This window comes from Bubalus bubalis, chromosome 7, assembly GCF_019923935.1.
Source record: "Bubalus bubalis isolate 160015118507 breed Murrah chromosome 7, NDDB_SH_1, whole genome shotgun sequence".
Lineage (NCBI taxonomy): Eukaryota > Metazoa > Chordata > Mammalia > Artiodactyla > Bovidae > Bubalus > Bubalus bubalis.
This window is the reverse complement of record NC_059163.1, coordinates 13,828,733-13,841,105: the sequence shown is the minus strand read 5'-3', so window position 1 is coordinate 13,841,105 and position 12,373 is coordinate 13,828,733. Positions and strand designations below refer to the sequence as shown.

The window sequence follows — 12,373 nt, the reverse complement described above, 5'->3', positions numbered from 1 at the left end:
GCAACCCACTCCAGTATTCTTGTCTGGAGAATCCCATGGACCGAGGAACCTGGTGGGCTACAGTCCACGGGGTCGCAAAGAGTCGGACATGACTGAGCGACTTCACTTTCTCTCTTTCACTGTCTTTGTGGTTCAGCTGGTAAAGAATCCGCCTGCAGTGTGGGAGACCTGGGTTCGATTCCTGGGTTGGGAAGATCCCCTGAAGAAGGGAAAGGCTACCCACTCCAGCATTCTGGCCTGGAGAATTCCATGGACTGTATAGTCCATGGGATTGCAAAGAGTCAGACATGACTGAGCGACTTTCACTTTCACTTTCATTCATCCAAAGGAGTCCTACTCAGCAAACAAAAGGAAAACTGCTGATCCCCACAACATAGCTAAGTCTCAAACACAGCATTCTGAGTAAAAAAAAAAAGCTAGATTCCCAAAGTTATAGACAATATGGCTCTGTTTTTATGACTTTCTGGACTAGTACAAGTTATAGGGGTACTGATCACTAGCTCCCAGGGACTGTGATAAGAGAATTTTAGAGGTGCTGGAACTTTTTCTCTGTCTTTGTTATGGTGGTGGCTGCATGACTGTATGTGTTTGTCCAAATTCACAGTATTATACACTAAAAGAGTGCATTTTGCTGCATGGAAATTCTTCCTCAAAAATAAACATCTCAAACTATATGTTTATTGGTTTGATGATTTGCAAAGTGATTGTCTCTCTCACAAACAGCCAAACCAATGAGGGCAGGAATATTTTGTTCACAGATGTATTTCCAGCCTGTAGAACCCTGCCTGCCATGTGGAAGGTGCTCAACAAATCTCTGTCGAATGGATGGGTGGATGACTGGCAGGTTCTCAGGGAAGATACTGGGTCTTGGAGCCTCACTGACCTGAGTCTGAATGCTGACTCTGTCACTTTCTCTGGCACAGAGGGCAGCATGCTTCACTTCCTCTAACCTCCATCGTTTCTACAAGGAAAGCACAAGCGTGGCCATGGGCCATGGGCCATGGTGCCTCCACAACAACTCAGCACAGTGAGGGTGTTTGCTCACTGGGGAAAGGACAGCCCCCTGGTCTCCCAGGGCACTCCCCCCCACCCCCACCTACTCCCAATCGATCCAGCTGTAACCATGAATTAGGATCTGTTTTGAGTCTGTTTTCCTGACTAGACTGCAAGCTCCATAAGGCAAGGAAATGTCATATCTGGCTCTGGATTCCCAGGGCTTAACATATACCAACTAATCAAGCATCTGAAGGATAACAATGACAAGTGCAACAGTAGTGTTAGCTACCAGCGTGATGTATCTACACTTGGCTTTGTGTCACGTACTGGTCTTCCACAGTCACATCGTGAACTCCTCACAAACAGCCTCTAAGGCCAACTGAAAGTGTTAGTCAATCTGTGTGCTTAGAAGTTCAGTGTCAGTTAGTGCTTAGTCGTTAGTGTCCAACTCTTTGCAACCCCATGGACTGTAGCCCACCAGGCTCCTCTGTCCACAGGGATTCTCCAGGCAAGAGTACTGGAGTGTTGCCATGCCCTCCTCCAGGGGATCTTCCCAACCCAGGGATCGAACCCAGGTCTCCCACATTGCAGGCAGATTCTTGAGCCACCAGGGAAGTTAGTCACTCAGTTGTGTCTGACTCTTTGTGACCCCATGGACTGTAGCCCTCCAGGCTCCTCTGTCCATGGAATTCCCCAGGCAAGAATACTGGAGTGGGTTGCCATTCTTGCATAACCATTAGTCCCATTTCTCAGATGAAGACACTATCAGGTCCCGTGGTTCATCCTTCACCACGCTGGGTGCTTTATGTACCTTATACTGGATAATGTAATTTATCTAAGTTCACCTAGTCTCTAAGCAGAAGATACTCAAACCGCCTGATGCTGAAGCCCATGCTTCATCGGGACCCATTCCTGGCAAGCTCAGTTACCTGTCTGCTTCTCCAAGGACACCCTTGAGGCTGATCCCATGAGTCTGATCATGACCGTCTCTGGCATTGGCATTTCTTCTGGTTCCATGACCCTTATCATGGCATTCAAGACCCTGGTGCTTTGGTGTGTCTCGTCTCCCTCCCACCTCCTCTAATTCTATAAAGCTATTAAAAAACAGGACCACTAGGGTCTCCCAGACCACCATGTTATGACCCCATCCATGCCTTTGCATGGACTGGAATGGCCTCTCCTTACCTTCACCCGGCAGGTGAGCTGTGAACACACCCTGTGAGTCTAACTGAGATGGTCCCATTCTGGGGAGTCTTTCTTGACAGGGACCAGCTTACATGCAGGCCTTCACAGCTGTCTGTCCCAGAGATGCTGAGTCCCTGGGGCCCAGTGCCTGACTCTGAGCCCTGCACTCCTGACACGCAAACATTCTATGTTTGCTGAAAGAATGCTCAGTTCTTCATCTCACTTCAGATGGATAAACTGAAGCCCCGGACAGCTGCTGGAACATTTCTTACTTCTAATCTGGCACCTTTCAGAGAGTTCTTTTTTTCTCTGTTTGTGAATTCCATCTGCTTTTTTAATTAATTAAAATTCAGCTCTATGCAAATGTTTCTTCTGGGATCATTCTTCATGAGCAACCTTTGGGAGCTTACTCATCAGCCCGTTCCCTGAATGCATGTTTGGAACATTCTGGGAACTTGTTATTGGGCCTTTGAACCAAATAGCTCAAGTGAACGAAGTCAACAAAGCTGCTGCTTGGTAGCAGGAATTTACAGCCCTGGGAACTGCAGAATGTGACTTGATTGAGAGAGTTTTCCCCTCACCCTCATCTTCCCTACTAACCTCCTACTGCCTGGCACTGCCAACCCCTATGGTCTCTGAAATTATTTCCTTTTGGTAAATAAGTTGCGCTTTCCAAATCTCACAAAAGCCTCTCCTGCACATTTGTTTATCAATTCAGTACCAAAGATCCCTTAATTAGAAGGACACCAGAAGTCCAGAATCCCAGGTACAACTGGGATAATACACCTTTCTCTTGTCTGAGAAATGTGGCTTTCTGATACAAGAACTCAGTGTCAAAAGGCGACTTGGTATAGTGGCAAAAGCATGAACTCTGGAGGCAAGTGTCCATCAACAGACAAATGGATAAAGAAGATGTGTGTGTGCTAAGTCGCTTCCATCGTGTCTGACTCTTTGTGACCCTACGGACTGCAGCTGCCAGGCTCCTCTCTCCCTGGGATTCTCCAGGCAAGAATACTGGAATGGGTTGCCATGCCCTCCTCCAGGGGATCTTCCCAATCCAGCGATCGAACCCACACCTCTCATGTCTCCTGCATTGGTCGGTAGGCTCTTTACCACTAGCACCACCTGGGAAACCTAAAGAAGATGAGGTGTGTGTGTATATTATATATCTATATCTATACCGTGGAACATTATTTCACATAAAGAATGAAATAACATCATTTACAGCAACATTGATGGGCCTAGAGATTGTCAAACTAAGTGAAAAAACCCAACAGAGAAAGACAAATACATATGATATTGCTTATATGTGGAATCCAAAAAAATGATACGAATAAACTTATTTACAAAACAGAAATAGACTTATAGACATAAAAAGCTTATGGTTACCCAGGGAAAGTGGGGGAGGCATAAATTAGGAGTTTGGGATAAATATATACACACTACTATATATAAAATCGGAGAAGGCAATGGCACCCCACTCCAGTACTCTTGCCTGGAAAATCCCATGGACAGAGGAGCCTGGTAGGCTGCAGTCCATGGGGTCGCTAAGAGTCGGACACAACTGAGCGACTTCACTTTCACTTTTCACTTTCATGTATTGGAGAAGGAAATGGCAACCCACTCCAGTGTTCTTGCCTGGAGAATCCCAGGGATGGGGGAGCCTGGTGGGCTGCTGTCTATGGGGTCACACAGAGTCGGACACGACTGAAGTGACTTAGCATAGCATAGCATAGCATAGCATATATAAAATAGCTAACCAACAAGCACCTACTACATAATGAAGAGAACTATACTCAATATATTGCAATAACCTAAGAGAAAAGAGAATGTTTAAAACAATATTTTTTAACATTCTCTTTCCATATATATATATATATATATATATACACACACACACACACACACATATAACTGAATCACTTCGTTGTATACCTGAAACTAACATGACATCATAAATCAACTATATTTCATTAAACATTTTTTTAAAAAAAGCAGTGACTTCAGACCCATATACATGTGGCTTCAAATTCTGGCTCTATCCCTTGGCAGCTGTGTGATTCAGCATAGGTTAATTAACCTCTCTGGGCCTCAGCTTACTCTTATATAAAATGAGAGAGATATGAAAAACTCTCCTGGATCTTCTGGGGATTAAACGTGATGACAGACATGTGATGGGATCACAATACATGTCCAGCTTTCTTCTCCCTTTGGAAGGTGGGGCCACTGTAGAGAGTGGCCAGCTGAGTCACCATGGGCCTGCTTTCCCAGAGGCTAAGAGCCAGGACAGAGGAGCTTCAGACAGGAGTGGGAAGCCGAGGCACCCAGGAAAGTCTGCTCTGAATGGCGGTAAAACAGGGGCTGAAAGGTCAGCATTGAGAGAACACTCTTGAACTTCTCCAGTGGTCAAGAACCCAATTTCCTAGAGATCAATTTTCTTTTTGGAAATAGCCTAAAGGCAGTAGGAACTAATCTATAGGATTATGGAGGCAGCTCCAAATGGGATTCTTCTCCCCTCTCCTCCATGTTCCCTCTGCAGATGATGACTCTTCTGGCCTCTCTCCACCCCTTCGGGCAAGATGCTCCTGGGCTTAGAATCAGTGTTTTTCTCTCCCACTGCCTTGGCTTTGCTGTGTCTCCATGACGGTAACTCTCAATGCACAGACTGAGTCCACATCACTCTCCAGATGCTTGGAGTACATCCGAATGTCTGGAAGTTCCTACAGACGCCTCGCCTCCAAGTCCATCCTTCCCACCATTCCTCGCACTCGCCCCTCCTGTGGTGCACTCTGCACGGGAGCCTCCCTGGAATCCACTCTGCTGCTAGACCCAGAGGCCTGGAGGCAGCCTTGCCCGCTCCTTCACTGCCATTCTCAATCTCTAAGTCCTGCCCATCTGATCTCTGTTGGATCTTACTGCAGATCTGACCTCCAGAACTGCCCCAGATCTGGATTCTTCTGGAAAGGGATTTCAGAAGGATCGTCAACAATGAAAGCTGTATTGGGACAGTATACTAATGCATATATATGGAATTTAGAAAGATGGTAATGATAACCCTGTATGCGAGACAGCAAAAGAGACACAGATGTATAGAACAGTCTTTTGGACTCTGTGGGAGAGGGAGAGAGTGGGATGATTTGGGAGAATGGCATTGAAACATGTATAATATCATATAAGAAACAAATTGCCAGTCCAGGTTTGATGCAGGATACAGGATGCTTGGGGCTGGTGCACAGGGATGACCCAGAGGGATGGTATGGGGAGGGAGGTGGGAGTGGGGTTCAGGATGGGGAACATGTGTACACCCGTGGCAGATTCATGTTGATGTATGGCAAAACCAATACAATATTGTAAAGTAAAAAATAAAAATACTTTATGTAAATTTTAAAAATAAAATAAAATAAAAAAAATACTTCTGTTATAAAAAAATTAAAAAAAAAAAGAAAGAAAGCTGTACTGGGGTCTGTATTTAGCATCCCAAGGGGACTCTGAAGTAGACAGATCTGCTCATATGTATACCCTCTGCTATTCACACTGACTTGGCTCTGCTCTCACCCCAATGTCAACCTGGGCAGGTCACCTAACTCTCAACCCATTTTCTCGACTCTAAAAGTGGGAATAAATAATTGTGCCTACTTTATGTTTATGAATGGCTTCCCAGGTGGCGCTAGTGGTAAAGAACCTGCCTGTACATGCAGGAGACATAAGAGACATGAGTTTGATCCCCGGCTTGGGAAGATCCCCTGGAGGAGGGCATGGCAACCCACTCCACAATTCTTGCCTGGAGAATCCCATGGACACAGAAGCTTGGCAGGCTACAGTCCAGGGTCACAAAGAGCCAGACACAACTGAAGTGACTAAGCATGCATGCATGTTTATGAGGCTTAAATAAGGTTATGGATAGAATGCCTAGCACATAGTAAATACTAAAAAGTATTGTTTCACTATTATATAATTTATTTATTAAGCTAATGATAAATAACACAAGGAGTCAATTCTGGAGACGTGATGACATAGTTCTTGAATCTTCACAATCCACATATAAACACTGGCAGAGCAGATACAAGATAAAGCAAAAACCATGGGTAACACTTACTGTAAAGCTAAGTTGTTCCCACAAACCCCAAAATATAAGCAGATGGGAACAAACCAGCAACAGTGATAAGCCCTCTATGGCAGTGATTTCTGTATAAAAATAACACAGCCGATGATGGACCAGAGGACAGAGAATTCCAAAGGAGCCAGCAGACACTGACTGGGAAGAATAGCCAGTCTGAGAACAGCAGCTGAAACAGGGAGAGGCTTGTCCAGCCCCATCTCAGGTAAATGAAAAGTGTCCTTGGTGAGTTCTGCAGAAGTTGGAGTCTGAAACACAAAATCCCTTCAATCAATCCAGCCAGAGCTCTCTTCTAGGAAGGATCCCAAGGAGAAACTGTTGGGAGTGAAATCAAAACTAAGCAGGATGGGGGCCCTACAGATGAAAGAAAGGGGAAGTCCAGATGGAAGTGGGCAAGAGGACTGGGCCAGGAAATCCCAGGTAGCAAGCTGCCTAGAGACATGACATGTCACATAAACAATAGAAGAAGAGGCAGGTCGGTTAGAGAAGCTACCCTGAACCACACCATCTTCTAATGATTCAGGAAAACCAACATTAAGTGAAATTCCATGCAAAGTGATTGTAAGAGAAAGGACAATGGCAAGCAGAACAACACTGGACAACGAAAGTACCTCAGAAAAGACAGTGTGGCGGATTGTTTTATGAATGGTTCCCAATGGATCAGGCCATCAGGTACCCACACTCTACGCAGTCCCCTCCCATGTGGGCCCTGGTCTTTGTCACATCACTTGCTTTGGCCAATTGGACATCAGGAAATGTGAAGCAAGGAGAGGGTCGGTAGGCACTTGAGAGTTGGGCTTTCCTTCTTGAAACTGCTGCCATCATGTGAGCAAGTTCACTCTCGTCTCCTTGATGATAAAAGACCATGCAGAGAGAGGGGCCCGTTCATTTCAGGTGTCCCACTCCAGTACTCTTGCCCGGAAAATCCCATGGACGGAAGGGCCTGGTGGGCTGCAGTCCATGGGGCTGCTAAGAGTCAGACACGACTAAGCAACTTCACTTTCACTTTTCACTTTCATGCATTGGAGAAGGAAATGACAACCCACTCCAGTGTTCTTGCCTGAAGAATCCCAGGGGTGGGGGAGCCTGGTGGGCTGCCGTCTGTGGTGTCGCACAGAGTTGGACACAACTGAAGCGACTTAGCAGCAGCAGGCTGGCCCAGCAGCTGAATGAGTGGGCCTAGCCAAAACCAGAAGAAAAACCACTCAATCAAGTGGCAGATGTGATAAATAAAAGATTGCTACTGTTCTAAACATCTAGGTTTTGACATGGTTTGTCATCAGCAATTGATAACTACATAGACATTAAGAATGAATAATATAGACATTAAAAATTATGCAAGACATGAAAGAACATGTAAATTATAGATACTCAGAAATCTCATAAGAGGACTCGTGAAAAACATTAGAAAAAAGGAAAATTATTTCAGAAATAAATACTTCATGAGAAAGCGCACAAAACAAATACAATAGAGACTGCTTTAAAATAAAGAGAAGATAAAAAATTGAGAAGCCATTTGAACATAGGAAGAAAGACAAAGGATTTGAAAATGGCAAATGTTGAGGATTGGCAAAGAAGACCCAACATTCAGGTAATAAGGATCCTTAACAAAGAAAAGAAAGTAAAAGGACAGAATGTGGATTAAAGCAAAAGACATTTCCGGGAGCTTCCCTTGTGGTCCAGTGGCTACGACTCCATGTTCCCAATGCAGGGGGTCTGGGTTTCATCCCTGGTAGGAGAACTAGATCCTGCATGCCGCAACTAAATATCCCACAACTAAGACCCAGTGTGTATGTGCTAAGTCACTTCAGTCGCATCTGACTCTTTGTGACCCCATGTTATAGCCCACCAAGCTTTTCTGTCCATGGGATTTTCCAGGCAAGAACACTGAAGTGGGTTTTCATGCCCTCCTCCAGGAGATCTTCCCGACCCAGGGATCAGACCCACGTCTCTTACGTCTCCTGCATTGGTAGGCCGGTTTTTTTAACACTAAGCCACCTGGGAAGCCCTCATAACTAAGACTCGGTGCAATATGACATTTCCCTCAAAAGTCCTACGGAAAAACCAACCTGAAACTACATTGGAAGAGCAATGTGTACTTCAGAATATAGACCTGCAACAACCAACAGCAAAACTGTATTTTGGCAACACTGCTGGACTTTAATGAAAAAGAAGAAGGGTTTATTGCTTGTTTTTTTCCTAAGCTTGAGCCAAGCTGGAATCAAGATTGCCAGGAGAAATATCAATAACCTCAGATTTGCAGATGACACCACCCTTATGGCAGAAAGTGAAGAAGAACTAAAGAGCCTCTTGATGAAAGTGAAAGTGGAGAGTGAAAAAGTTGGCTTAAAGTTCAACATTCAGAAAACCTAGAGCATGGCAACCGGTCTCATCACTTCATGGCAAATAGATGGGGAAACAGTGGAAACTGTGGCTGACTATTTTTTGGGGCTCCAAAATCACTGCAGGTGGTGATTGCAGCCATGAAATTAAAAGACGCTTACTCCTTGGAAGGAAAGTTATGACCAACCTAGACAGCGTATTAAAAAGCAGAGACATTACTTTGTCAACACAGGTCCATTTAGTCAAGGCTATGGTTTTTCCAGTAGTCATGTATGGATGAGAGAGCTGGACTATAAAGCAAGCTAAGCGCCAAAGAATTGATGCTTTTGAACTGTGGTGCTGGAGAAGACTCTTGAGAGTCCCTTGGACTGCAAGGAGATTCAGCCAGTCCATCCTAAAGAAGATCAGTTCTGGGTGTTCATTGGAAGGACTGATGTTGAAGCTGAAACTCCAATACTTTGGCCACCTGATGTGAAGAGCTGACTCATTGGAAAAGACCCTGATGCTGGTAAGGATTGAGGGCAGGAAGAGAAGGGGAGGACAGAGGATGAGATGGTTGGATGGGCATTACCGACTCAATGGACGTGAGTTTGGGTGAATTCCGGGAGTTGGTGATGGACAGGGAGGCCTGGTGTATTGCAGTTCATGGGGTTGCAAAGAGTTGCACATGACTGAGCGACTGAACTGAACTCAACTGAACTGAGCCAACCTTTCGGACTGAGTAAGCATTCTCTAAAATACAGAGGAGGAGAAGGTCTTCCTGGCAAGGCAGATAGCTTAGGTAAGGGCCAAAGGTGTGAGAGAGCATGGCTGGGGTCTGGTATGGGGGTGGGAGGCGGGATGAGGGAGGGGTGGGATGTAGCAGGAGAGGAACGCTGAGGCCTGAGGGGGCCTGGAACACTCACCCATGTAGGGCTTGGTCCCGGCCATGGAGGAAGCCTTTTCTGCGCCTTTCACGACTGTCGCTATGTTGAAGTCTGTGATGTGAACGTGTCCTGGAGACAGAGAATCAGAAAAAGCAGTTAGCAAGAGCTGCAGGCAGCTGGGTTATCTCCCATCTGATTTAACACTGTGGTATGCAAGGGAAGATGTACAGGAAGAAAATATTAGAACTTTTATTTACATTTGTATTTATTTGATACTTTAGAAGGGTCTGTTTTGGCCACATCATTGACAGTAGCCAAGCTATGGAATCATAATAATAAGTGGAATCACAATCACAAGTCCATCCTAAAGGAAATCAGTCCTGAATATTCATTGGAAGGACTGATGCTGAAGCTGAAACTCCAATACTTCGGCCACCTGATGTGAAGAACTGACTCATTGGAAAAGACCCTGATGCTGAGAAAGATTGAAGGCGGGAGGAGAAGGGGATGACAGAGGATGAGATGGTTGGATGGCATCACCAACTCAATGGACATGAGTTTGAGCAAGGTCTGGGAGTTAGTGCAGAGCTAACTGCTCTGGGAATTAGTGGGAAGCCTGCTGCAGTCCATGAGGTCGCAAGAATTGGACACAACTGAGAGATTGAACTGAAGCCATGGAAGCAACCTAAGTGTTGGACCTTGAGGGCATTATGCTAAGTGAGAAGTCAGACAGAGAAGGACAGGTACTGCATGGTCTCAGTTGTATGCGGAATCTAAAAAAAAAAGCCAAACTTATAGAAACAGAGAGTAGAAAAGTGGTTGCCAGGGGCTAGAAGAGGAGGAAATAGGGAAAGGTTGGTAAGAGGGTACAAACTTTCAACTCTAAGATGAATAACGTTCAAGGATAATGCAAAGCACGGTGACACTTAGCATAAGGCCCTCCAGGTCCATCCATGTTGCTTCAAATGGCAAGTTTTCATTCTTTTTTTTAAGGCTGCGTGGTATTCTGTTATATAGCTAAACCACATCTTCTTTACACCTTTATCTGTTGATGGTAGGTTCCCAGATTCCCTGGAGAACCAATACTGACTATTTGGATTTTCCTCCTTCTCCCCTCCCACCTTCCTTCTGACACGCTCTTTTCTCCCTTCACCATCTCCTTGTCTCCTTCCTCCCTGTCCCTCTTCCTTCCCTCTTAGGGTACTTGACACCCATGTCCCATCGGCTCCCATTACTTTAGGCTGGACGGAAAGTGGTTTCCACCCTCAAGCCCCCTCCCTACTCAGTTCATCAGTATCATACTAAGGCCCCCACTGGTCAGAGCAGGTGGACAGAATAAGGTGTCCTCAGGGCGTGAGTATCCTCTCTTTACACCCCTCCCCCACCTACTGTTTTCCTGAAAGGAGGAGTCTGGTCTCACGTGTCTCATTTATTTATCAGAAGCTTCCACTCTCTGGACCAGTGCCTCTAAACTTTAACATTTTTATTATGTCCTCAATATAAATACTAAGCTCCCTGAGGCTTGGTTTTCTCATCTGTAAAATGGGGATGATGATAACAAAATATACATTTCAGAGGGCTGTTGGGAGGAGTCAGAGAATTAATACATAAGAAATGGTTACAGCATACTGCCACACAACAACGAGGGCATTTCTGTAAGCATTGCTCTTGGCAGCATTATCCTGCCAAGGTGCGGCTCCAGTCCCATCTCCAGCTGGGGCCAATCCACCCTGCACCTCCCATTGCCTCAGTTCTAGTTCTAACAAACAAGTAATTTCAAGTCCAGTTTTAGACTGTGAGGTATGTGAAAGTAGCTGGACATCTGAGTGGTTTCTGCACCCCACACCTGTACAGTTCCAAGCACAGCAGTACCCTTGGGAAGGAATTCTGGAATCTTAGAATATAGATGGCTTTTATGTGGTTTCATTTCTCCCACTCTTAAAATTCTTTAATATTTGCATGATGAAAGTAACGCCAGCTCATTATAATAAATCGTAGAATACAAATACGTGTTTGAGTTTCTCCTTTCAACATCCTAGGGTCTCCTCTACCTGCCACATAACCACACTGATTCATTTAGCTCCTCCATTCTTTCTCACTTTTGCTTATGCAAATGTATATCCACATATCACAGGACTTTGGTTTGTTCTTGCAATAAAGAGATCATACTCCATCGATCATTCTAAAAGTCACTTTTGCATTTAATTTGGCTTTGGGATGGAGCACGTGTCTCCAGGTGGCTTTAATAGTTGGCTCAGGCTGAGCATATGAACAAATCATGGCCCATGAAAACTGGGGAGATGATTTTCTAGGGGGTTCAGGAAAGGAAACGTTTTCTTCCTTTTCCTTCCAGAAGCTATCTAAAGTGATATTCTCTGCCTTTGGCTGGTGTGATGTGGGGAAATGACCCCTGCCCCAAACTGTAGAAGCCATTGGGTGCCACAAAGAAAGACAACCTAAAGATGAAGCCCATTCTTGGAGAAGGCAGAGCTGCAAGGACAGCAGAGAAATGGTACCAAAGCCTGATCAAACCCTGCCTGAAGCCACATTCCACTGGGCTTCAGTTATACGTGCTAAAAAACACGTTGCTTAGGACGATTTGAGTTGGGCTCCTTGTTGTCTGCCACACACTGTTGGTGTCTTAATTCATGCAGCCACTTACCACAAGATTTCAGCAGGTTATTTCACTCTATAAGCCTCCTAATATTAATAAGTACCTGGTAGGGTAATTGTAAGCATTCAACAGGGTGTTTAGGGACTGAGGATGTGACCTTTGAGCAAAGACCTAAGAAGAGAGGCAGCAAGCCAGTGGACTTCTGGGGGGAGGAGTGAGGTGGCTGAGGGAGCTCGCAGCACCAGGACCTTG

General features: G+C 45.2%; 1 protein-coding gene across 3 annotated transcripts in view; it reads right to left on the bottom strand.

The window, feature by feature from the left end:
- Window positions 1-12,373, bottom strand: part of STK32B (serine/threonine kinase 32B) — a 400,933-nt gene that overhangs the window by 63,373 nt on the left and 325,187 nt on the right. For 2 of the 3 annotated variants that reach the window (XM_025289713.3, XM_025289716.3), the window contains exon 6: window positions 9,547-9,636. The exons of the other annotated variant lie outside the window; for it this stretch is intronic. In XM_025289713.3, the coding sequence (XP_025145498.1) occupies window positions 9,547-9,636 (90 nt within the window). The remainder of the gene's footprint in view (window positions 1-9,546; window positions 9,637-12,373) is intronic. 3 annotated transcript variants of the gene reach the window in all.